Genomic DNA, 24,952 nt, shown 5'->3' on the forward strand with positions numbered 1-24,952 from the left:
GGGGCGGGGGGGGGGGGGGGCGCGCTCGGGCCCCCCCCCAAAAAAAAAAAAACAAAACCCACCCCCCCCCAAAAAACCCACCCCAAACAAGCCACCACCAGCCCCAACCCCCCTCCAACCCTGGGTTTTCCCGGATCACCGCGGGGCTACTCGCAAGCCCGCCTCCGCGCCCGCCGCCCCGGCCCCGGCCCCGGCCCCGGCCCCTGCCGCGCCGCCGCCCCCGCCCCGCCCCGCGCCCGCGGCCGCCCCCCCCCCCCCTCCCCTATCCTCCCCTCCACTCCCGGCGCCGCGCGGAGCGGCCGCGCGCCCCCCGCCGAGCCCTCTTCCGCGCCGCGCGGAGCCGCCGCGCCGGGCGCCCGCCCCCGCCGGCCGGGCGGGGCGGGGCGGGGCGGGGCGGGCGGGCCGGGGAGCGACGTGCCCGGCGGCCAATGCCGGGGCCGAGCTCCGCCATCCACCGCCCCCGCCGGCGCGGGCCAATGCGGTGCGGCGGGAGGGGGGGCTTCGCGCCGCTCACACCCTCCCTCTGGGCTTATTGAGAGTTATATCAAGAATTTCAGTTCAGAGAGAGAGAGAAGGGGAGAGCGTGTGCGAGGGAGAGAGGCTGGGAGGGAGGGAGGAGGGAGGAGGGAGAGCGAGCGAGCGAGCGAGCGAGCGAGCGCCGTCGCTTCCTCCCGTCACTAAAGCAATAACCTATTAGGATTTTTTTATTTTAATTTTTTTTTTTTTTTTTTTTTTTTTGGTGGGCAACTATCACCCCAGAGGTAAAGAGGGAGAGAGAAGCACCGCCAGACCAACTCTTGTCATTTCCAGTAAGAAGTTGCAGACTTCATGTAGCTGGCTCTGCTCTGCCGAGGGAGGGATGGAGATGGTGTGCAGTGCAGAGTGGAAAATACCCCCGGTCTAAAGAAGTGCACCGGATTTTTGCTTGCTGTTTGTTTGGGTTGTTGCGTGCACGTTAAACGCCCGAAGGATCGCCGCTTAATAGAAATGAAACGTGGAGAGGATGACTAACGACAGAACTGTGAATTTGTTCCCTGGAGTTGCTAATTTGCCACCCCGAAGCAACACATATCTCAAGGAGGACGCGTTTGGCTGCTGCTGATTTCTCCAAAACTGGTGGTTTACCAGATGCATTGTGCTGTATCTGCTGGAACAGATCATTGCTTAGCTGCAGCAGATCGTCAAAGGTAGACAACCAACGTAAGTGCAAAGTTACCCATACACTGTGATGCATTTCATTTAGAGGGAGGAAAAAAAAAAAAGCCAACGCGCAGTGTATTTCTCTAGGGAAAGAATCAGTGTTTCGGATTCAGTTGATGTTGGTGGCAAAGGCTCACCTACTCGCTGTCTCTGCATCCCTACCTGCATCACTCTGCTGGAAGTAATCACGGGCATCAGCTATCGTGCAGCTTAATGCAGATAAGATTAGTGCTTAGGGGCTGCCCGGTTCCGCCAAACTGGAGGTGCCGGCAGCCTTGCACCCGGATAATTCGCTGTTAGCAGAGCATGCAAACAGAAGTCTGTCTGTAGCTTGCCTTTTTTTTTTTTTTTTTTGGTCACCTGCATTATTAGTCTGCAGTATTTATGTGTGGCAGCTGCTAATAACATCCTGAAGGGAGATCAGTGTCAATGGGGAAAGGCTGTACCTTTTTCCTCCTCTAGTCATCAGAAAATAGATTCCCGCCCCCCCCCCCCAATCTGTAAACATGCGGGCTGCTCCTAAGTTGCATTTGGAATTTCCAGCCTCCTGATTTAGACTGTGTTTAAAAACAAAGAAAGAAAGTTTAAGGTTATTAAACAGAAGGAGAAGTATCCAACATCTGGACAGGCAACATTGAGCTGAGAGTGTAAGAAACTGTAAGTCCTGTTATTGTCTCCTCAGTTAACAGGGATGTGAAGTAGCCAGTGACGACTGCTGCAGCAGCAGCATGTCCGGGTGGTTATTTCCCAGTACCAAAGCTGTAGAGGGGGATGCGAGGCACAAGGAGCAGAGAAAAAGCTGGTTTGCAAGAGCTAAAAAAAATACGTGTGGAAGCAAACAACAAATTGCATTTGGCAGCTGACATAGCACTTAGAATCCAGAAGTAGTGCGGGAAGATTTTTTACTTGCACCGAATGACTGGGTGGAGGAGGGTAGCGGGGTAATGCACGTTACGGATTACACGGTGTACCACGAAATTATTCAGAAAGTACGTGTTGAAAACGGTAGCTACCCTTAATCCTGCAAGTAGTTATTACCATTCTCGCTCTGTGCAAATGCAGCCAACGGGATATTGGTGCATTTGTCCGGAGGGATTGCTTGTAAAAGGGAGCAGTGGGAAAACGTACTGCTGCAAGCGTGCATTGCAAAAACAGGTAGTAGTTGGTGATTGTGGATTTGTCATGCCTAAAAAGCCAATAATGCTGTTCTGTGTGGTTGTGTTGACAGTGCTGTCTCCAAATAAGAAATGAGATGTAATGCATCCTGCAGTCCATGCATGCCTCCTCTTGCAAATCGCGCATCATTCCTTTCTGGAAACCTTTAAGTCCTAAAATCCGGGAAAAGAGAATAAAAACATTATCATGGACCTGAGGGATTTTTACCTGTTGGCTGCTTTGATTGCCTGTTTAAGGCTGGATTCTGCTGTAGCTCAAGAACTTATTTACACTATTAGAGAGGAGCTGCCTGAAAACGTACCCATAGGGAACATACCAAAGGACCTGAACATTTCTCACATCAACGCTGCCACGGGGACCAGTGCCAGCCTTGTCTACAGACTGGTGTCTAAAGCAGGGGATGCCCCTCTGGTCAAAGTGTCCAGTAACACCGGGGAAATCTTTACGACATCTAACAGAATAGACAGAGAAAAACTCTGTGCTGGAGCTTCCTATGCAGAAGAAAACGAGTGTTTCTTTGAACTCGAAGTGGTGATTCTCCCCAATGACTTTTTTAGGCTAATCAAAATAAAAATCATTGTAAAGGATACTAATGACAATGCACCCATGTTTCCATCCCCTGTCATCAATATCTCCATCCCAGAAAACACTCTGATCAACAGTCGCTTTCCAATCCCATCAGCAACAGATCCCGACACAGGTTTCAACGGTGTGCAGCACTACGAGTTGTTAAACGGGCAGAGTGTCTTTGGACTGGATATTGTAGAAACTCCCGAAGGAGAGAAATGGCCTCAGCTGATCGTGCAGCAGAACTTGGACAGAGAGCAAAAGGACACCTACGTGATGAAAATCAAGGTGGAGGATGGAGGTACCCCCCAGAAATCCAGCACAGCCATCCTGCAGGTCACAGTAAGTGATGTCAATGATAACAGGCCAGTGTTTAAAGAGAGTCAAGTAGAGGTTCATATACCAGAGAATGCCCCTGTAGGCACTTCTGTAATTCAGCTTCATGCTACAGATGCAGATATAGGAAGCAATGCCGAAATCAGATACATTTTTGGTGCCCAGGTCGCCCCTGCAACCAAAAGATTTTTTGCTTTAAACAACACCACAGGGCTGATTACAGTTCAGAGGTCCTTAGATCGAGAAGAGACTGCTATTCACAAAGTGACGGTGCTGGCTAGTGATGGTAGCTCTACACCGGCCCGGGCAACCGTTACCATCAATGTCACTGATGTAAACGATAACCCTCCTAACATAGACCTCAGGTACATAATAAGTCCCATCAATGGCACAGTGTACTTATCTGAGAAAGATCCCATCAATACAAAGATTGCGCTAATTACGGTTTCAGATAAGGACACTGATGTGAACGGCAAAGTGATCTGTTTCATTGAGAGAGAGGTCCCCTTCCACTTGAAGGCCGTTTACGACAACCAGTATTTGTTAGAGACCTCTTCCCTGTTGGACTATGAGGGCACCAAAGAATTCAGCTTTAAAATTGTTGCTTCTGATTCTGGCAAGCCCAGTTTGAACCAGACTGCCCTGGTAAGAGTTAAACTGGAGGATGAAAATGACAACCCTCCGATTTTCAGCCAGCCTGTAATTGAGCTGTCAGTTTCTGAAAACAACCGGCGTGGTCTATACTTAACAACTATTAGTGCCACAGATGAAGACAGTGGGAAAAATGCAGACATTGTTTATCAGCTCGGCCCTAATGCCTCCTTTTTTGATCTGGATCGAAAGACAGGAGTTTTGACAGCCTCCAGAGTTTTTGACAGAGAAGAGCAGGAACGTTTCATTTTCACTGTTACAGCCCGAGACAATGGCACCCCTCCTTTGCAGAGTCAAGCAGCTGTAATTGTTACTGTGTTGGACGAAAATGACAACAGTCCCAAATTTACTCATAATCACTTCCAGTTTTTCGTATCGGAGAACTTACCAAAGTATAGCACGGTGGGGGTGATTACGGTGACCGATGCGGATGCTGGGGAAAATAAAGCAGTGACCCTTTCCATCCTGAATGACAATGAAAACTTTGTGCTGGATCCGTACTCTGGAGTTATAAAGTCCAATGTTTCTTTTGATCGAGAACAGCAGAGCTCCTACACCTTTGATGTTAAGGCAGTGGATGGAGGGCAACCTCCTCGCTCTTCTACAGCGAAAGTAACCATAAACGTCATGGATGTTAATGATAACAGCCCCGTTGTCATCTACCCACCTTCTAATACTTCTTTTAAGCTAGTGCCACTCTCAGCAATTCCAGGATCGGTGGTAGCCGAAGTCTTTGCTGTGGATATAGACACTGGCATGAATGCCGAGCTTAAGTACACAATTGTAAGCGGAAATAACAAGGGTTTGTTTCGGATTGATCCAGTGACAGGTAATATCACTCTGGAAGAAAAACCAACTCCTAATGATGTAGGGCTGCATCGCTTAGTTGTCAACATAAGTGATTTGGGTTATCCCAAATCCCTGCATACTCTCGTGCTTGTATTTTTGTATGTAAATGATACTGCTGGAAATGCCTCTTATATTTATGACTTGATACGCAGGACTATGGAAACGCCTTTGGACCGGAACATAGGGGACAGTAGCCAGCCCTACCAAAATGAGGACTATCTCACGATCATGATCGCTATTGTGGCAGGTGCCATGGTTGTCATAGTGGTGATATTCGTCACGGTTCTCGTTCGCTGTCGACACGCATCCAGATTCAAAGCCGCCCAGAGGAGCAAGCAAGGTGCTGAGTGGATGTCTCCCAATCAGGAGAACAAGCAAAACAAGAAAAAGAAAAGGAAGAAAAGGAAATCTCCGAAGAGCTCTCTTTTGAACTTTGTGACCATTGAGGAGTCCAAACCTGATGATGCAGTTCATGAACCTATCAACGGGACAATAAGCCTTCCAGCAGAGCTGGAGGAGCAAAGTATAGGAAGATTTGATTGGGGCACAGCACCACCAACAACCTTTAAGCCTAACAGTCCTGACCTTGCCAAGCATTACAAATCTGCCTCTCCGCAGTCTGCTTTTCATCTCAAACCTGACACTCCAGTTTCAGTGAAAAAGCACCATGTGATTCAGGAACTCCCATTGGACAACACCTTTGTTGGTGGTTGTGACACCCTTTCCAAACGCTCTTCCACTAGTTCAGATCACTTCAGTGCCTCAGAGTGCAGTTCCCAAGGAGGCTTCAAGACAAAGGGCCCCTTACACACCAGACAGGTAAACGAGCACTTTTACTGGTCTATAAGTACTGCATACAAGTGCCCGATCAACCAGTATTAAAAGTGCCACTATGTTGTGGGGTTTTTTTGTTTCAGTCTAATTTAATTTAGTTACATTACGGGGGGAACAAAAAAAAAAAACCAAACAAAGCAAAAACAAGCAAAACCCAAAACTTGACCCCTCTATCATTTACCTGGGGCTTAACCATGCATTTGTAAAATGCCTCTGATACTTTGGGCTTTGAAGAATACTGATTGTTAAAGGACTGTTATGCATCTGTGCATCTGCACATACAAGTGCATAAACAAAACTGAAAAAAAACCACCAAAAGACTTTTTTTTTTCTCCCCAGTATTTGAGTGTCCAAATGTAAAAGTTATTGAAGAAGAAAAACTGTTTCCTTATATGCTAAATTTCAGTCAGAAAACTTGACTGTTTCAAGATAGAAGGGATATGTACATTCAGTTTCAAATTGCAAAGTGAGTTGGCTTGAGTTTCTTTTACAGTTCAAGCTGATTTAGAACCTTGCTAAGTTAGTGTTCCTGAAGGGGTTAATTTTTTACCCTAAGAAAGACGGCCAGATTTCCAAGCTACTTCATCTGTGAAGCACGTGGTTTGTTGGTAGGATATAACTAAGCCATACGGAAGTCTTCCTCTGTTTTGCGTTCAAAACGATTTTGTTGTAATAGATGAAAGTTGGTATCGCAGAGACAGTTTGTTGCGTATGTTAAAAAATGGCCAAAGCATACTTTTGAAAGGAATGCATTCTCTGAATACATCTGAATTATGCAGGAAAAAGAAGTCAGCCCATTGTAAATATTTTCTCATCTTAGTAATGCATAAGTGATCTGTCATAACTCATTTTAAACTGTGAAATACGCCATATGAGGAGGGATTAGGAGGCTGAGAAACTCATATTTCAAGCAAATCCAGCATTAGTTTTTCTTAGGTCTAATAATTCCTTGCTAATAAAGATTTAAATGCGGCGCTGTCTTAATTTATTTTAGGGGGGCCTGCCTCTCGCCACGGGCGGAGCGGGGCGGGCCGGCCTGTAGATGGCACCAAGGTACCGCGTCGCTTACGCTGGCCCGGCGCCAGCCCTGCGGTAGCTGGGGAAGGGGGGGGGGGGCAGGATCAAGCTGATATTACAGCCAAAGAACCTTTTATTTAATGATAGTTGCACTGGAGTGGTCAGTAGTTAAGTTTCCGCGCGTTGCGAGGCAGCTTCCTTGGCGCTTCGCCTTCGCCGCACCGACGTCGCAGGCGTTGAGGGTCGCGTTCGCGTTCCTGCTGGCGCCGTGCTCTCCAAGTGATGGTGGTTTGTCTGAATTTATTAGGGATGTGAATCCTAGAGAATCAAGTGAGACACATTTAGGCTTGTCTTTGCAAAAAGATTTTGACAGTAGCCAAGTTTAGGATAAAGTCATCCTCTTGCTGTTGCATTAGCCTTATCTGAGATGAATGTGACGTTCCCAGAACTGTGTCTTGACTTTGGGTGTCTGTAAGGTGTCACGCTAACAAGATGCCAAGAATAAAACAAGCACTTGTGAGGCAGTTCTGCTAAAGTAACTGCTCTAAAACAACTCGTCCTTACAACGAGACACTGAAAAACATCGCAGAAGATTCTCACAAAACCTTAACCTTTCTAATGACTTTAAAGAAGGGTATGCTCCCAGAGCTGTCGTCAAGGCTGTTACACAGCACCGTACGCGTACCGTCAGCATAAGTTAAAAAAAACCCAACAAATTTATAGGAGAGCTCTGCGTAATCTGTGGTTACTCAGCTGAAGTTTTCTCCCCAGTTTTAGTTACCACATGTAACACCCCCAACCCACACATCCCTTTTCTGTTCTGAGATGTTGTTAATTTAGCTTAAATTAGCTTTCCAAACTCTGATAGGAAACTCAGACTTAATCCCCCACAGCATCTAGAGCCAGTTGAGACGCAAAAAATGATTTACCTGACAGAATGTATAAGCTCTCTACAGTGAAATTGAATATGAGGGGGAAAAAAAACCAACCCCCAGAAAAACTACTGGCAGGATTTTCAGTCACCTGTGTTCATTATATTAAATACACTGGTTTCAGTTTAATAATAATATCAGTCATTATACCTGTATATGGACCTGATTCAAATTCCACTGAAGTCTTATTGAATCCTTTCTGAAGTCAGCAGATACTCGTACCGTATGACTTGTATCACTCCCTGCAAAGGCTGAAATATTGTATGTAACTGAAAATATAACTCTTTCTTAGGTAGACAGTTGTCTAAACTAAGCTTGTGTATTTTTATTCTGTGGGGAAGGAGATAGCGTCTTTTTTTTTTTTTCCCCAATGAAGAGTGTTACAGGACGTAACCTTTTTATGCCCCCTTGTCACTTTTGGCTGGGGGAGTATAACCAGTGATGGCAGTAATCATTAGTAGCCTTCCGATTATTCTGTCTGTAATTCCTGAAATAAGGATGCATTTTAGCTAATATTCATTGGCACAGGAGTTAAATACACCTTTCATGGGTCTTTTTTTAGATTTGTGATAGAGTATGGCTTTTAAGCAAAGTATTCAGACTTAAAAATCTTACTGAACAGTAGTGTATGCTAATGCCACAGTATCTGAAAAACATTTTTTACAATTCCTTTAGGAAGAGATACTTAGTTCTGTGCCACTGTACTGTTTTCTTGAGGTTTAACATAATTAATTTCTCTGTATCTAATGTTGGAAGTTGTATTAAGTTACCTATATATTCGGCAAGTTTTCTTTACGTGGTTTGCAAAGGGTGTGGGAATTGTGGAGGATGTTAGGATAGGGAAAGAAGAAATATAGGATTAATATATATCTAAGAAATACTAGCATCCTCCATTTTTACTTACAGTTTCTTTCAGTCCAAGGTAAATACACATGCGATGTATTTTGCAGATACATTAATATTAATAGAGAGCTGAGACGTAAGTCCACACTTGGACTTCATTCAAGCAAAATCCTGTTAATGATAATGGGAGCTTGGCCCTAGAAATCTGTTAGAACTGGCTCCTAAGTCAGAAAGGTTTTAGAATTCAAAAATAGATTGTTAAATACAAATTTTTTAGTATTTTTTTGCTGGGTAATTTCTGTGCAATCATCAATAAATTTAGTGGAAATTCTGTGGTTAAGTCTTCATATGTCACTTTGAATTGCACAGACTGATGTTTCAGAAGTACCCAGTATAAAAACCAAAGCCTTCTTCAAGTGCCTATCTTGCAGTAAACCTGGTGGATGTTCTGAAAAGAGCATTTTTGAATACTTGAACTTGGGATTGTTCTAAATGCTAATTCACATAATTAGGAGTACGAGAAGGATGTTGCACACCACCAGCTTATATAGCTAAGCTTCCAAAATCAGTGTTATGACTCATAAAGAATACTGAAATCTATGCAGGCTTCTCAATCAGTGTTCTTTTCAGTATTTGATTGAACTTTAAAATGCACTTCAAATTAGTAAGTCACTACACCAAACAGCTACACAGAAATACAGTAGAAGACGACATGTTGTATTCTTCTGTGTGAAAGCCCTCTTAATAAAAAGCAAATAAACAGACAAAAAACTCCCACTCAGTGTCATTAGATTAACAATAGGTTAAACAGTAAAAGAAATTAGGGCCAATTTACTGTGGTTATCCCAGTTTTAAATTATAACAACTTCATTTAATCAGATTTGAAGTGCAGCAGTGACAAATAACACAGGTTTAAAAATATGTGTCAGTATGGGTTATGAGCAAAACCTTCAGTCTTCATTCCTAATCAAATAGCATTTAGGCATGTGCTTAACTTTCATTTAAAGTGGTGGGACTGAAGCAGATCCTTAAGGTCCAAATGACTTCAGATGTTGTCTTCAAGAAAGACAGCTGTAAGCACACTCTAAGCACTTTTCTGAATTAAGATGATAATTTATAAATTTTGGAAGTGTGCACAGTTCTAGTAGATTCAGGAAAGCTAAATACATGTTAACACTGTCCTTTAATTTCCGTGCTTTAATGGCAGAAATTAAGGATTTGGGGCTTGACTGACACATTAAATGCATTCCATACTAAGGTATGTTTTTAATCATAGAGTCAATAGCATCAGCTCTATGGAGCTTGCTTTACTCCTTTTTCAGTCAATGGACTTCTTGCCTGATCAAGGAATGAGTAGCCAGGCTCCCGCTGATCAATGCACATCACTTAAGCTTTCTGTGGCAAATGTAATTGATGTTATCTTACTCTGGAGTGTTTAAATTTGTAACTTTAGGGTTTATGTAAAAGCAAAGAAAAGCTGAAAACATTAATGACTTAATTTGCTATGCTGAGAGTGGCAATTTCAAGGTGCGTAAATTGATGGAAATCTGCATTGGAACAGCAGTGCAGAGTCTACGTCACCTGCAAATATTAAAATTCTGTAACCATAGCATTCCGTAATTCTGTGCACGGTATTATTTTTAGTGGCCTTGTTTTACTGCTTAGTATAAAAAAAATACAATTCCATTGTTTCTTTTTTATGCTTAATTTCTTTTATGTGTTAGCATGGATATTAGTCTTGGGTGAGGACAAGTCACCTGGAAAAACGTCTGCATGTAAAATTCAATTGTTTTCTAGTTCTGTATATTTATATATCTGTATCTATACTAAATATTAGAAATGGTGAAAATGTACAGTGTATTTTTTCTATCCTTGTATAACTGAAAAATAGGTTAACAGATTTTGCTCAACTGTCTAAAGAAATTCATCTTTCAGCTGAGACCAAGCATGGAAAATTTCAGCTGAAAAGAAGAATTTTTCAGAAAGTTAAGAGCATGTGAAAACTGGGGGTTATAATGGAAATCTGAACATAACCCTAAGCTATAATACCATTTTCAATAGTGACAGTAGAAATGCTAAACTAGAGTAGGGAACATTTTGTGTATACAGATACAGACAGTAAAAGCTTAGCAAGCTTCATTTCTCTTTAAACGTTTCCCATGCAAAAGATTTTTATCAGAATCACTGGGGTCTCATCTGTCCTGAATGTGCAAAGCCAAAGTTTCACAAATGCTAATAAATTTGTGCCACACACGGGAGTGAGAACCGGATCTTGAGAGTTTAATGCTATTGGAATTTTGTGATAACGTTCTTTTGTATATAGGAACAAGGGAGGATCTTTTTGGTTTCCATTTCAGATTTTGACTTCGAAAGAATCTATTCTTCTAGCACAGCAAAACCATATCAGCCACACTTTATTGACAGCAATTTTATTGTAGCTAGAGGCTTACAGTAAGCTGTTTATTGCTGTTCCCTAACTCGGTTGACAGCAATTGGGGAATTAATTTTCTTGCCCCTGATGTGCTTTCTTGGGTATAAACAACAGATGTTAAAGATATGAAAACTGTGACCCATTTACATTCAGCAACTCTTTACGGGCACAGTCTACCTGTCTGAAGTGCAGGTTTCAAGTCCTAAGTAAGATTGCTTCATCAGTTGTAGGATTCTTATTTTTGCAATAGAACTGCTCATCTATACATAATCTATACGCGGGCAGATACATAATACCTAATGGACCAATCCTCATCTAGGCAAATTCAGTTCAAGAATAGCCGAGTTCAAGTTTCATTTATTTCAGTAGATGCTGTGTCTTTTTACTGTAGCATTTAATTGCACCGAACATGCAGAATATAACTGACAAAATGGACATACCATGTTCTGAAAGATCTAACAGCAATTACAGGTGAGACCTGAATTTTTGGTATCACTTCTCCCACAAAATATCATGGTGGTCTGTAAAATCTGTAGTCAGAAGTTTCCTCAGTTGCTACTCAAGTACAGCCATCTCATACACATTCTGTAACGTCCGTGTCTTCACTGAAGGAAAAACAAACATACACAAAATCATCTATTACTTTCCTCTTCTTTTATTACTGCTTTGACTTTCCACCCTGTGGTGGAACGTATGTAAAATGATTTATCCCAATAGACTGATGTGGGCATTTAAGCAGTTCATTTCTGGTTTACATGAGGTAACATTCCATTGACTGAAAATAGATTTCCCAGGCTGTAGACAAGAAATGAATGGATGCTATCATATTTTACTGAAGTATGGGGGGAAGGTGGAATCTTTTGTTTGTTTCCATTGGTATCTTTTTAGCAAGACATTTGCATCATAAGGGGCTTTAGCATCTTGCCTAGCTGAGAATTTAAGTGCTTGTCTAGATGCAAAATGCGTATCATCTTGACTGTTCCTTTATAATTAAGATATCATACAAAAAAGTTCCTTCTAGTATAGTTGCAATAATTTTGTTGTAACGGATTGTGTTCTAGTGAGCTATAAACTCTCTGTGGAAACAGAAATAGCCATTACTGACAGAACACACCTTAAATTGGTATTACTGCACTATGGCATTGGTCATGCGATTATGAAGACTTCAAATAAATAAATAAATAAATGAAATTGTTTTGTATAGCAACATTGTTGTAGCCATACAAAACCAGTGTAGATTATTCCTAGGACCTAAGGATTCAAGGAAGCATTGGAGCCACCATAATTTCAATACTAAATTCATATTGATCTTACTAAAAATATCTGGACTTTCAAATCTTGGAAAGATTTGGCCTGCATTCTCAATTTAGTTTTCAGTTTTTGTGAGTACCATGAATTATGTGTGATAATACAGAGAAAGGTGGTTAAAAATCTGGTTTGTAGTCATACTGAGGTGTCTAAATTGTACCAGTCTCAAAAGTTACCCATTCGTTGTTTCTTGCTGTTGTTTCTTTTCCAGCTAGTGAGTTGTGGGGGAGACTTGTTTTAAAGTCTTGTCATGGGTTGTCTTGCATCTTCTGTTGCACAGAGGGAAAATTGAGTAATTTGGCGTTTGTCAGGATTCATTGGTGTGTAGTGTCTGTAGTTTCCTGCAAGCTGATGTTGTAGTTTTGCCATTTCTTTTGTGAAATGCCACATTGAGTTTTTAGTGCACAAATATTATTACTTGTTGTTCTGGAATATGCACACTTCTTGCTACAAGAGGAATATAAGGAGCTCTTTCTTAGAGTAACAGTTTAACATTTGAAGCTAAATCCAAACTGGGGTAAAACTGATGATTTACACCATCTGCAGCTCTTCCTGATGTTAACTTCTTTATATAAGCAATAGGATGATGTTGAGATAATATTTCCAAAATCTAAGAAATATGTAAAATTAATTGGAAGTCAAGTGAATTAAAAATAATTTTATTTTGAGCTGAATTTGATAAAATGTGGAGGATCAACTGTCAGATTTTTCTTCCTTCCTTTGTTTCCTCCCCCAGGTTTGCAGAAATAAGACCTAGGTAGCATTTTAAAATAGCAACCTCTCCTCACTCCAGAAAATTAAATTGGATATTCTCACTGGCTTATAGCTGAAAGAGGATAGCTTTTGATATTGATTTGTAAAACACTTAGTAGCCTTAAACTGGTATTTGTCCATTCTTCCTCATTCCTTCCAGCCAAATCAAGTGTTAGATACAACAACTTTTATTTGTAATTTTGCAGGATATTCATAATACCTCCTAGGCTTTCATGTGTTATTAGTAAGAAAATTATGTGATTGGTTTTCTTAGTTGTTAAAAATTGTTAAATATCTGCTTGTACAATATTTTCAATCAAATGAGCTACTTTAGCCTATGCCTTATATGGTCATATAGCCTTTAAAAACACCAAAAAAAGTAAGAGGAAGACCATTTCAGTTGTGAATGGTACTTGCCATTCTGATAGCCTCTTGTTGATTGGTAGCTAGCAGTAATACCTCTTAAATGGCTAAACCTGGTAGGTGCAAACTTCTGTCTCATTATCTATGCTCCTTCAAAACACATAAGGTTTTAGAGGCAATTGTGGTTTTGATGTAAAGGTGTCTGTAGGGTATATATGTTTCTATATATGATCTATATATCAGGTTATTATAGGAAGTGTTCACTCAGATTCCTTAAGGATTTCCTACTGAATTTCATGGTGGAATACTTTCACCACTGAGCTTTATGTGAGTCTCTATCTTCTCCTACCAGTATTTTTTGGAAGAAAGTTTTAACAAAAGTTTGGTTTTACAGGAAGGGGTCCAGGAGCTCCAGAAAAGGGTGCAGACTCGTGTATTTTTATTTAAGAGAACACCTCCTTCCTGTGTAGAATAAGCCTGAAGGGGAGTGATATTTAACCCATTTTTAGTAGCTTTCCATTCAGTGGGGCTGGTTTTGGCAATACTGTTGTTATGCCAGCCCCTCTCCTTGCAGTGTGTAATGAATACATCTGAACATTATGGTTACTTCAAGTGCCCAACTTCTGATTGTGGAGCTAGCCTAATTTCTGTAAATGATGTTCACAAAAAGTATAATTTGTATCATCTTCAACAGTATACTTAGCTGGCAGCGCCTGTGCACACAGTACCTGATTCTGCTTCTGTGGACATTATGTTGGGATTCATCTTGTCTAACTTCTAATTGTACATCAAATCTAGTCTGCTTCACTGGGTCCTTGATTTACTCCACCCTAAAGAAAATATTCTGGTTTAAACTGGTTGCCAAACCTGATGGATACAGTTGGGTGAGATGCATCCCACACCAGTGAAGAGTCTGATCCAGTGAAGAGCATGACCCAGTGTCATCCATACTCTTCCCTTTACCAGTGAAGAGCATAATCCAGTCCAGTTTTCTCACTGAAGTCGAAAGAAAGGTTTTAAGGGTGTTTATTTCTTTAAGTAAAGGTATTATTTGAATAGTGTATATGTGCACAAAAATGTATAATGTGCACAGCTGCCTTTGGGAAAGTCTTCTTTAGATTATGGCTCAAATTAAAAGGCTCCCAAATCAACAGAAGAACTCTTACTGACTTTTTATTAAATTGTTATCTGGCCATTCGTACAGCTGTCTATTTTAGGAAGATGGTGCAATGAAACACCGACTATTTTGGTTTGGTGCTGTTCTGCTTTTTTCTGTTTTTCCTAAGCGCTGCATGTTCCTTGATACCTCGTTCTGTGAATGTGAGTAGAGAAAAAGGGAAGTTGTAAACTTTTGATCTCTACCCTTGGTCATATCTGGCCATTCGCATTATAGTGTAAAAATGCTACTTTTGCCTCTCTGGTTTAGCTATGTGTCTGTAGCACTAGATTTTCAGTCACTTGTCAGATTGTTTCACTTTCGCCATTTCAAAAATGCACGTCAAAATATCAGTGAAGTGCTAGTGTTACCAGTAAGAGAATTTGAAATTGCCTTCAGTTTGTGACAACAGTACCCTGAAACATGTATTGCACTGAAGTCGGTGGCATCCAGAGCAGCAGGAGGTAGACTGTGCACCATTAGAAAAGCCCTAGTCATCTCCCATATTTTTAACAACTACCAGATAAATAAAAAAATAAATGAAATCTGCATCTGCCTAAGGACAGTAAACCTTGCCTGTTGAAATTTAATCTCTCCCCTGTACAGGAGATGGACTTTCCTATTTGAGATTTCATCAGTTTCATTTCAGAAAGCTGTTACATCTGTCAAACATCTCAGTTTGAAATGAACGCCTGATTTTTTTTGCCTTTGTATGCTACAAGAGCACCAGGTTGTCAATCAGCAGAAATACAAAATGAGACAAGATAGGTGATCCGCTACTATGATTGGCATTTTATTTTTATTTTACAACCCCTTTTTTCTTCCTCGAACCGCAATGACTTAAAAATGGCAATGCTTGTCTATACTGTGGAAACAGATGAGAAACATGGATAGAGCGAAGGGAAGCCACCCTTGGTTTGCCCTGATCCTGTTTGTCTTGACTTCTGATGGCCGTCCTTTTGAGAGTACTGATACAGTCCAGGTGGGCAATGAAGCTGTAGCTGACTATCGCTATGAATTGTGTGAATGTCAATCTCATGTGAATAAGTTGAAAATATATTGTATGAATGAGATTTAAATACATTTACTTTTGCTTTTCTTCATTTTTGCTATAGAATTTATACATTGCAACACACCTCATGCAGCCCATAATATTTAACCAGTAGAGCAGGACCACTTCTGGGTGGGCTGTGTAGGCTTTCAAAGTACGTCCAGGCAAAGGGGTGGTCCAGAACCTTCAGCAAGTAATTTGAATCTCATAACATTTGGGGTTTTTTTAATCTGCTTCCCTGATTACAAATCAGAACTTTTGTTTCTTAATGTGATTTTTCAAATTCTGGACTAAGAAATTGTCAAAATGCTAGGTGCTTTTCGAGAATTTTAAGAAACTGATGCACTTCTATGGTTCTGTGATGTGTCTATTGATAGCATCCCTGCTGAACATCCCTGGATTTCAGTATTACTCAGCTTTGCTCAAATCTAGGCTTTGGCCTTCTTCTGTGCTTTAGCAGTTGATTAAGAAATACTCTAATCTGTCACAGAGTACCAAGAAACTAATGGCTTGTGGAGTATTTTAGTCTTCAAGCTTCCACTATAAATGATATGAAAAATGGTGTCATTTGGCTGATGCTTAAATACATCTCTTTCTTTTTTGAGATATTGTTGCTGTCCTTTCTTGTTTCTCTTTTTAATCTCCTCTTTCATTCTCTGAGCACACTTATTTTCATAAAACATATGTATGCACATATTAGAAATCTGAGATTTCCCCTCAAATGAATACTATGACAGTAGAGAAGTGGCACATCTTGTGTGCGATCTGTTGTAGTACACCTGACTCGTAACCACACGTTGCTGTAGGTAAGGACTTTTAAAGAACCAACTGGTTTCATTAAGATTTGAAGCATTTGGAAGCCTATCTGGATAGAAGTGTAATATGGGAAGTAAAACACTTTCTAAACTAGATAGATACTTGCTTTGACATGTTCCAGTAGATTTAAAAGAATCAAATTAGAATGAATTATAGTTATTAATACAAATCTGAGAAGAAAATCCATTCCTGGAATATGTAACACACATTTTCCCTCTGTAGCTCGGTGGCATACTACATTTGGACTGCAAAACTGAGCTGAAGGTTGGGCAGAGGAGAAACTAGGGCCTAACTTCCTAACTGTGGATTTGCAGAGCTGTTGGCTGGGACAGCTCCTTCTGGTGATAATGGGAACTGAGGGAGTATATCTATCTGGCCCTAAGCTGCATGTCAAAATCTGAAGTATGTTTAATTTAGTTGACTTGTAAGTACTAAAAGCAGTTATAGGATGAACAGAGATGGCTGGTTTTGTAGTGTTACGCACCTGCATTTTAATACTGACCAAATCTGATTCACTTGTAATTGATTTTATATAGGCATCCTAGATGTCCATTATGGAGGAGTGAAACTAGTTCCGTATGGTATAATGGCTTGTATGAATCATTTGCCCTCAGAGCAGTCAACATCTGTATTATAGGCACACGCAACCAAAATCCTCTGTATCTATCTTCACCTACAGCTGCTGGAGTACTGTGCAATACCATAGTACCAGCTAGCCTGCTGGATTTCACCAGCTATTTTTGTAGCCATCCTGTATCTGTCATAGTTAAAACAAGTAGACAAAATATTTCCTTAATATATGTTTTGCTTGCCTGCTTTTTTTTTTATAAGATTGTTCATACTTTTCTCACAGATGGCATAATGCATTCATGATTTGTAATAGGTGTGGTATCTCACTGAGACTTATGATAGAAAATTGATTCTGAAAACAACAGCAAAAAATGTAAATCACAAAGCAGAACAGTGGAGATTGCAACTCAGTAACTGGATAGTGCTTCTTGAATTCAGCAATTTGAAAGGGAGACTGGGATGAGAGATGAAAACATTCATGTATCTTTACATTTCAAAATGGTTAAAAGCTCAGTGTGGATGTCTGGATTTGTAGGAAAACTTACTCTTTTAATAAGAAAGCTGGCAGTGCTGCTGTGATATACAGAATGTCAGTGATCCTTGCGTCTGCTTGTTTAAAGCAGCATGCTGAGCACTTTTCAGCAGAGTGGCTTCATGCAATGCCTACTAAGATGCTTATAGGTGGTGCAGATCAGCTCCAGACAAAGTACTTCTTGTTGCCATTTATGATTTTTATCTGTCATAAATATGTCACAGAAGTAACTCCCAATTTCAGAACTTTCTTTCTTTGGATCAGTGGTGACCACATTAAAAAACATTCTGCATTCACTATCTTGCACTTGGTGTTTTTTAACATTTTCATGTCCTAGTGCTCAATACAAGCCCAGCTTGTATTCAGTGTTGTTGAAGTTCATTTTGGGAAGCCTCTAGCTACTGAAGAGTGTTATATCTTACTTCCTGCTGTCCTCAGTAAAGATAGTTGAGGGTCGGGAGAGCCCTCTGCACGGTGTGCTGCTGCTTGCTACTTCTCATGGCATTTGGAGTCTGATAGGAGTGCTGTGATAGCACCTTCAATTAAAAGCCACAGGCAACGAGCATAACAAAGAGAATCCTTAAGACTGCTTAACATTATGCCATTGCCTCGACTAGAATAAAACCAGCATGAGAATAAATTGGCTACGTTAGCTTAATTGTGATCTTCACCTAAGTGCTGCCCATGAGACCTTAGACCTAGCAGACAACCCTAGCTGAAATATTGAGGGGCTTTTTTTGAGATTGCTTAAATTTATCATATTTCCATTAGAAAACACTAACACAATTCTATTCCAGTTTTAAACCCTTAAGCTTTTGCTGCCTGTTTTGGGTTTTCATTACTTTTACATGTACACAGTTACACAGATAATGAGAAACCTGCAAAACCTGCATATCACTGCATGTAACATCGCTCTGCAACTATTTACCACCTCATTAGTTTTTTCAATAGCAAAGATAAGTTAGCATTCTGTCATGAAATTTGAACTGCCACCACATCCAGCTGAAGCTTATAAGCCACGGCATAATAACTTTCACAAAGTGCATTAAGTCTTGCACCAGAAGATGCAATCTTGTACACACAAAAAATTCATACCACTTCTTATATCTGTGAAGCCAATTTGTTTGACGTTTTCTCCTGTAAATTTTGCTGCTCTTAGAAATCTTTCAAAATACAAAGGGAGAAATCTAGTTTTTGTGTTATTCTGCACAACTTAATTGAGTGAGATAGGCTTGATCTCATTTACATTTGGACTGTGCTGTACACTCGTTACTCTTTAAACATGATGTACCTTTTTCTCATTTTTGTTAAGGCGCTATCTTCACTGGAAAAAAAAGGTGTGTTTTACATCAAGATTGCTATTGTGAGGTATCTGTCTAAATGTAAAATCCTTGTGGAGGCAAGAAGCAGGTATTTCGTACCTTGATGTAGCTGGTCGAGGTCAGCCCCGAACAATACACCTGGGGTTGATCTCAACTGGCTGTGTACAAGTGAAACTACAATACCTTATCATTAGCAGGATTTTATACTGCATAACCTACTTCAGTGTAAAATCACGTTACACTATCTTGCAATGTAAAGGTGTCTTTAAGGATACTAATTACATGTGTACTTATTCTACGTCCTTGTACACTTCTAAAGTGATGCAAAGTGAATCTCTGCCCTGCTGTCTGGCAAAACCATACAATTTGGTCCTGTGGCTGAATTAAAGTCCTTGTTGGACTTTCACATACATCCCTGGTGATATTAGCAGCGGTACTCCTGAAAGCTCCTGCCAGGCTTGCATTACCATCTGGTATAATTCCAATGCATTTTCATACCTTCTTCAATGTTGGTGCTACTGTTTTGCAAGCTATGCACGATTGCATCAATGATTGCAGCTGCATACAATGGTTATAACTCAGTCATCCCCCCAAACTGGAGTAATATGAAGCATCAAAAACATTAATTCAACACAGGCCATTAAGTCATGATGGTGATGGTAGAGATGTGCCTGTATTCAATTTTTACTTCAGTAAAACACAGTGTTTTATAGGAAGCATGATCAGAATAAAACATTTCATCCACAGTCTACTCCATGTTGACAATAAATGAATAGAATAGGAACAAATGCCCGTTCCTTTGCAAGCAAGGTGAGCAGTCCTGAGCACGAGTTGCCTTCTCCAATTTTTTTGTGCTGTAGTTTGACTGCCTGCTCCTAAGAATGCATTTATCAGTGTATGTCTCCCACCTTTGTTAAAGTGTCTTCCTGAAATTGTCCATAGGTTTGGATTGCTGTCAACCGAAGGGTTACCATTCCTTTAAAACCACCCTTAAGTTTTGCTGTTTATTTTAGGTAAGCACTCTGGATAAACAGTTGTTTTATACCTCTTAAAATGTTCCTTTACTGTTGTCTCATCTCTTCATTTTTTTATCTAAACTCAATGACTTGTTTTTGTACTTCCTACTTCTGAACTTTCTAGGTAATTTGCTTGCTTCATATCCTGCAAAGATGCTCCACCCATCCAAGGATCCTCTCGTTTTCAATATACTTTTTTTCCCCGCTTCTTATTTTCCCCCACAAACCTACCTACAGGATGAGGTACTTGGCTCACAGTCAGTAGTTACTCAGTGGGAGACATTTCCCATTCACTTGTGATACCTGCTGGCTGCTGCTTCCAATTATGCCATATGCTGGAAAGCCGAGCTGTTGAGGTATTGGAGTCAATGTTACAATCAAACTAGTTAAGAAGGTAGCAATGTGTCTCATAAAGGGTTCTGGACAATGTCTGATTTCTGCCATAAGCAAAATACTGACAAGTCCTGCTTTGTTTTGCTGCTTTTTCAGGTGGCAAAAAGCTAGACATACATTCATTATATTGTAAAATCACAACCTTAGAGATCTTGCTGAATCTGCCCTACAGCTATTTATCACATGATTGCAGGGAATGAAAATAACATTTTTCCTTCTACTAGGAATATGTTGCTAACCTTGAGGCAAGATAGTGCATAATTTTATGTGTGCCTAGTCTTGCTGTTATATATAGACTATTTTGAGATGAATCAGTGTTATCATTTCCCAGAATTTAGCACTAGCGCTTTACCAGAGCCAAGGAGATTTCATATACTTAGGCTCTTGGCTGCAACAGTGACCAGGGATCCCAAGTCTGAGTCACATTTACACTAATGCCATTTTATAGTAATGGAAAAAGGCCAAGAAGATGCTAATATCATTTACTCCTAAGTTAAATTTTTTTTTGTTGAGCTTAGAGCTGCATGTAGTAATCTCTGTGTGAAGGCTGTCTGAGCATAATTCTGATTTCACATCCATTAATTTTATATTTGTGAAATTACAGCTATTTCACTGATGTTTTTGCTTGTAATCAAGAGTTGAATCTGTCTCCTCATGTCTGTGCAATAATCCTTCTTTCTTCCTCCCACAAGCAACAGTCTGCAGGAGACTCAGATCTCAAAGACTCTTTTTTCTTTCCTGCGGCACCCATCCTTCTATTGCAGCTTTTTGAGTAATCTCTGTTTTTTGATATGAAGCATTAATTCACTTTAAATAGCAAGAATTAGGGAAACTGGAGCTCAGTCCATCTCTACAATTGCCAGTTTAACTATAAAGTTGCCTATCTTATGCTTTTATAAGCATAGCTTGACTATAGCTGTGTACCTTATACGTAGCTCTGACTTCTTGGTTTATTTTGTTTGCAAAGTGACCTGCAGAGAGTAGTTTTAAGTACATTGAAATAATTTCTGACACTGCTTGGACATTTTCTGTCATGGTCCACTTTTGAGCTACTTATGCATATAGACAGCATTTTTTAGGTATTGTCCAGAGAGAAACATTTCCAGAATGCAGTTTCCAAGGTATGTAAATTGAGTTTCAGTTTTTAATATTTGTGATACTTTAACATCTTAAGAACATCAGGACAGCATGAAATTTATAGAAAAAAATTGAGGCGTATACTGATGAAAACAGTTGAATATGCAAATCAGGCCACATCCACTGTTTTAAGGAATGAAATACTTCTCAGTGTAGTTGTTAGGATCATCTGTGCCCTTAACAGGAACTTGTACAGTTATAAAATAGATGTCATTGTTTTCTAAGCAAGGGGGACAAAAGAATCACAGTCCATGGATCTGTGGTATTTTGAGGTAGTTTAACACAGTGGTGAGATGCATTATACTTAATCCAAACCCACTGGAGCTTCAGATTATGTTGTTCCAACTTGCTGTGTGAATTTTCTTTAGGGGATTCCTAGTTGATTAAAGCTTGATAAAAACAAACATCAGAAAGAGTGATGTTTGGTTTTACTCTCTTCTGGATTGGGGTAGCTGTCCCAAAATATAGGTATGAAAGCAGCAGCCCACTTTTGCAGACTTAGCTGAGGCAAAAATATCATGATAAATTCTGCAGAACATACTTGGGCAAAATGCCCATTTGTTTTATTGAGAATTTTGCCTGATTAAGACCTGTTTTCCCTTATCTCTGAGTTTCTTGGACAAACTGTGTTGACTCTGATCCAGTAAAGTAGAGCAAGCTTCTTAATCTGGCACATTAAATAAAAGCTCAGCTGGGAAAGGAATGCAGTATTTTGTCTTTGCATTTCAATTGAGTTGAAACTTCTTATTTAAGCTTAGGCTGTGAGAATCATCTCCAAACAGTGTAACATCATTTTCAAAGTCAGGTGATAGAAGCTTGGACTGAATACAAGTGTATGATGGGACACATCTTTCCTGTTAATAAAACCAAAACTAAATAAATGCAGCGTTCAGACTTCTTTATTCAGTTCTTTCAAGCAACTCTGTTCTGACTTCAGCACTCCTGCTGTTTCAAGTCGTGGACCTTTCTTTTAACACAGACAGCGCATTGTGCTAATCTGCATGCTGGGCAAAAGCCCAGCTAAGAGTAGCTGAAAGTGTAAAAGAAGGTTCACTTTTGACCACATCCCTGTTTTGAACCAAGATTGCTAATGTAGAAAGACTTGCTACCTCTAGAGGTGTGGACAGGGTCTTGCACCTCTTCCTTAAAACCCCGGTATCCTTTTTTCCTGTCATTTTGATTCCTTTTCTCCTGGGGAAATTACCCATATTTTTACCAGTGTAATAATGAAAAGAGTTGCACTTTTAATTTCTAAAACAAACGAGCATTTTTTTTCCGCTTGTACTGAGACTTCAATCTCTGCCAAAAATCTGAAAAGAAATCACCAACTGTTCTGTAACTCTTTAAGCAATTACCATTGAATACACACACTATGGTTCAAAATGCAATAAATACATAAAACTTCAGCAAGGAAAATCTAGCACAAATCATAAACAAGTAACTGATGCAAGTACTAACATACATATTTTTGATGTGAATACATATAAATTATGAAATATAAGTAAATTGTAAGTAATCCCATGGGTGATTTAGTGTATTGTCTTATCACATGGTGAATGAGGGGAGGCTGCATGTACACTGAACGCTTGTAACCTAATTTATCTCCCAGGAATACTGAAAATAGTCAGTTTAATATGCAGAAGTATTTGTTAAGAAGCTTACCAAAACAATATGGTGGGCTTAGACTAAGACCATACCAGAAGGTCCATCCTTCAGTTCTCTGAATCATAAGAAGAAACAGATTGTGTCAAATGGAAAGTAATCTCACCAATCTGCACTTTGGCAGAGTCTTTGTAGGCTGGCTGAGGCTTCTTGCCTATTGTCAGTTAATGTCGGTATTTGACACGGTACTGAAGAACTGACCATTTTAATTGTGAATATGTTTTCCTGGAAAGCAAAAGTCTCGGTAGGTTCAGAGGAGTCTTTACTGGTGGGCTAGTTACCTAGTGCGCCTCAGGGTCAACCAGCATGGTGAACCAGTTGGTTGCATCAGTGCTTGCAGCAAGCCTCATTTGGGAACTGCAGTATTTAAGAGAGCCCAGGAAAAAATAGATACTTGCTTCCTTCACAGTTTTTATTGCATCCCCTGAAGACTTCTGTCCATGATTCCTGTTGATCTTTGAAGTTCATGAAGTTTTTTTCTGGGGCTTGGGAACTGTCACGTTTTAGAAATTTACTGAAGAAAGTTTTTTGACTCCTGCTCTTTTTGCTGAGGCTGCAGACTTAGTTCTTCTGTCTCTTTAAGGCGCTTTGGTTTCTCTTCCTAATGTCTAACCAACAGTAACAAGAGTATCCTTACCTTTGTCCTCCCTCTTGCCCTGACTGCAGGCTTACTGTTTTTCACCTTTGCTTCATTTCACAGGAGAATGCGCAAATACTCCCACAGAGTACCCATTATTTGTTATGAAGTGAATCATACATCTGTTGCATATTACTAGCTTGTGCTGTTTTAGCAACAGTTAGTATTAACTATGTAGGCTTAATTAGCATATTTGGTTTTGGAATCTTAAACTATAAAGCTTTTCTGTTTCCTAAAACAATCCTTTTAAATCTGTATAAATGACAGCTATTTCAAACAGAACAGGCAAAAATACTTATATGGGATATAATGTTGCATAGCTCCTAAAAATAAATTTGTTTTAAAAAATTGATTACGTAGTTTATATAAATTTAAAAGTGGTTTAGAATAGAGAAATATCATTATTGCTATTTCCACAGAGGGTAGACTGAGGTACAGAGAAACAACATCTTAAAGGCGACAGTTATTTTCAAAGCCAAGAATAGAACGTGCATTAAAGACTATGTACGTTAGATGCAGTGGCCCTTATGTAGAACAGTTGTTGAATTAGATATAAAATGTTGATATTTTCATGGAGGAAAACATAACAGTTTTAGAAAGCTGAGAATGCCAATACAACATCAGCAGTTATTTGCATAGGATTGTCAGGGACAGCTATGGTGGAGACAATTCAGTGAATCAGAGCCGTTTGATTAATCAAATCAAGTCTCTGTTGTAGCAATGCAAAGAGGTTATGTCTGCTGGCAATCTGATTTGAAATCAAATGTTTATGGATTAATGAACACAAGACAATTGCTTCTAAGCCTCTTTTCAAACAAAATCTTAGGTCTTTAGAAATGTGGATAAGTAGGGAATGATTAGCCGGGTCTGACAGCACAAGTGAGAATTTATCCCCTCAAACATACACTCTGCACAATTAAAGAAAATCCAAGCAATTAAAAGCAGCCAAAATAAAGCAAAGAACAAAATTTACAAATTGTGTTGGTTATTTTATTAACATACGGTAATGTAAGCAAATTGTAATCGTAGTTACATTGCATTCTAATTGAACGATAAACTTAACAGAGCTATGTCATTTCATATCAACCGAGGATCTATCCCACAACCTGCTTTTTAAAAAGCAGTCCAGGCCCCATCTTCAGACGACCCTTGCACTTTAATGTATTGAAAAAAAATCATTCTTTCTTTCTTAGCTGCTGTTGTTCATTACATTATCTTTAAAAACTGTGAACAATGTGCATATTATAAAAGGAAATTTGTAATCCATTTGAGCATAAAAGAAAGTTCTTCTGCTTTTATACGAATTGACTCAGAAATAATTCAGGTACAATTTTGTGTTCCCTTTGGTCTCTTTCTTCTCTGAGAAGGCTCTCTGCTTTGGTTTGATACTAAATTAGTTA

The 24,952-nt window shown here is 39.9% G+C and overlaps 1 protein-coding gene across 5 annotated transcripts in view; it reads left to right on the plus strand.

Moving 5' to 3' along the window:
* Window positions 1–576: 576 nt before the first annotated feature.
* The window catches only part of PCDH9 (protocadherin 9), a 691,999-nt gene continuing 667,623 nt past the window's right edge, over window positions 577–24,952 (plus strand). For all 5 annotated transcript variants that reach the window (XM_069802593.1, XM_069802595.1, XM_069802594.1 and 2 more), the window contains exons 1-2: window positions 577–1,200; window positions 2,429–5,598. In XM_069802593.1, the coding sequence (XP_069658694.1) occupies window positions 2,563–5,598 (3,036 nt within the window). In that variant the 5' untranslated portion in view covers window positions 577–1,200; window positions 2,429–2,562. The remainder of the gene's footprint in view (window positions 1,201–2,428; window positions 5,599–24,952) is intronic.

The sequence above is a fragment of the Haliaeetus albicilla genome, chromosome 15, assembly GCF_947461875.1.
Source record: "Haliaeetus albicilla chromosome 15, bHalAlb1.1, whole genome shotgun sequence".
Classification (NCBI taxonomy): domain Eukaryota; kingdom Metazoa; phylum Chordata; class Aves; order Accipitriformes; family Accipitridae; genus Haliaeetus; species Haliaeetus albicilla.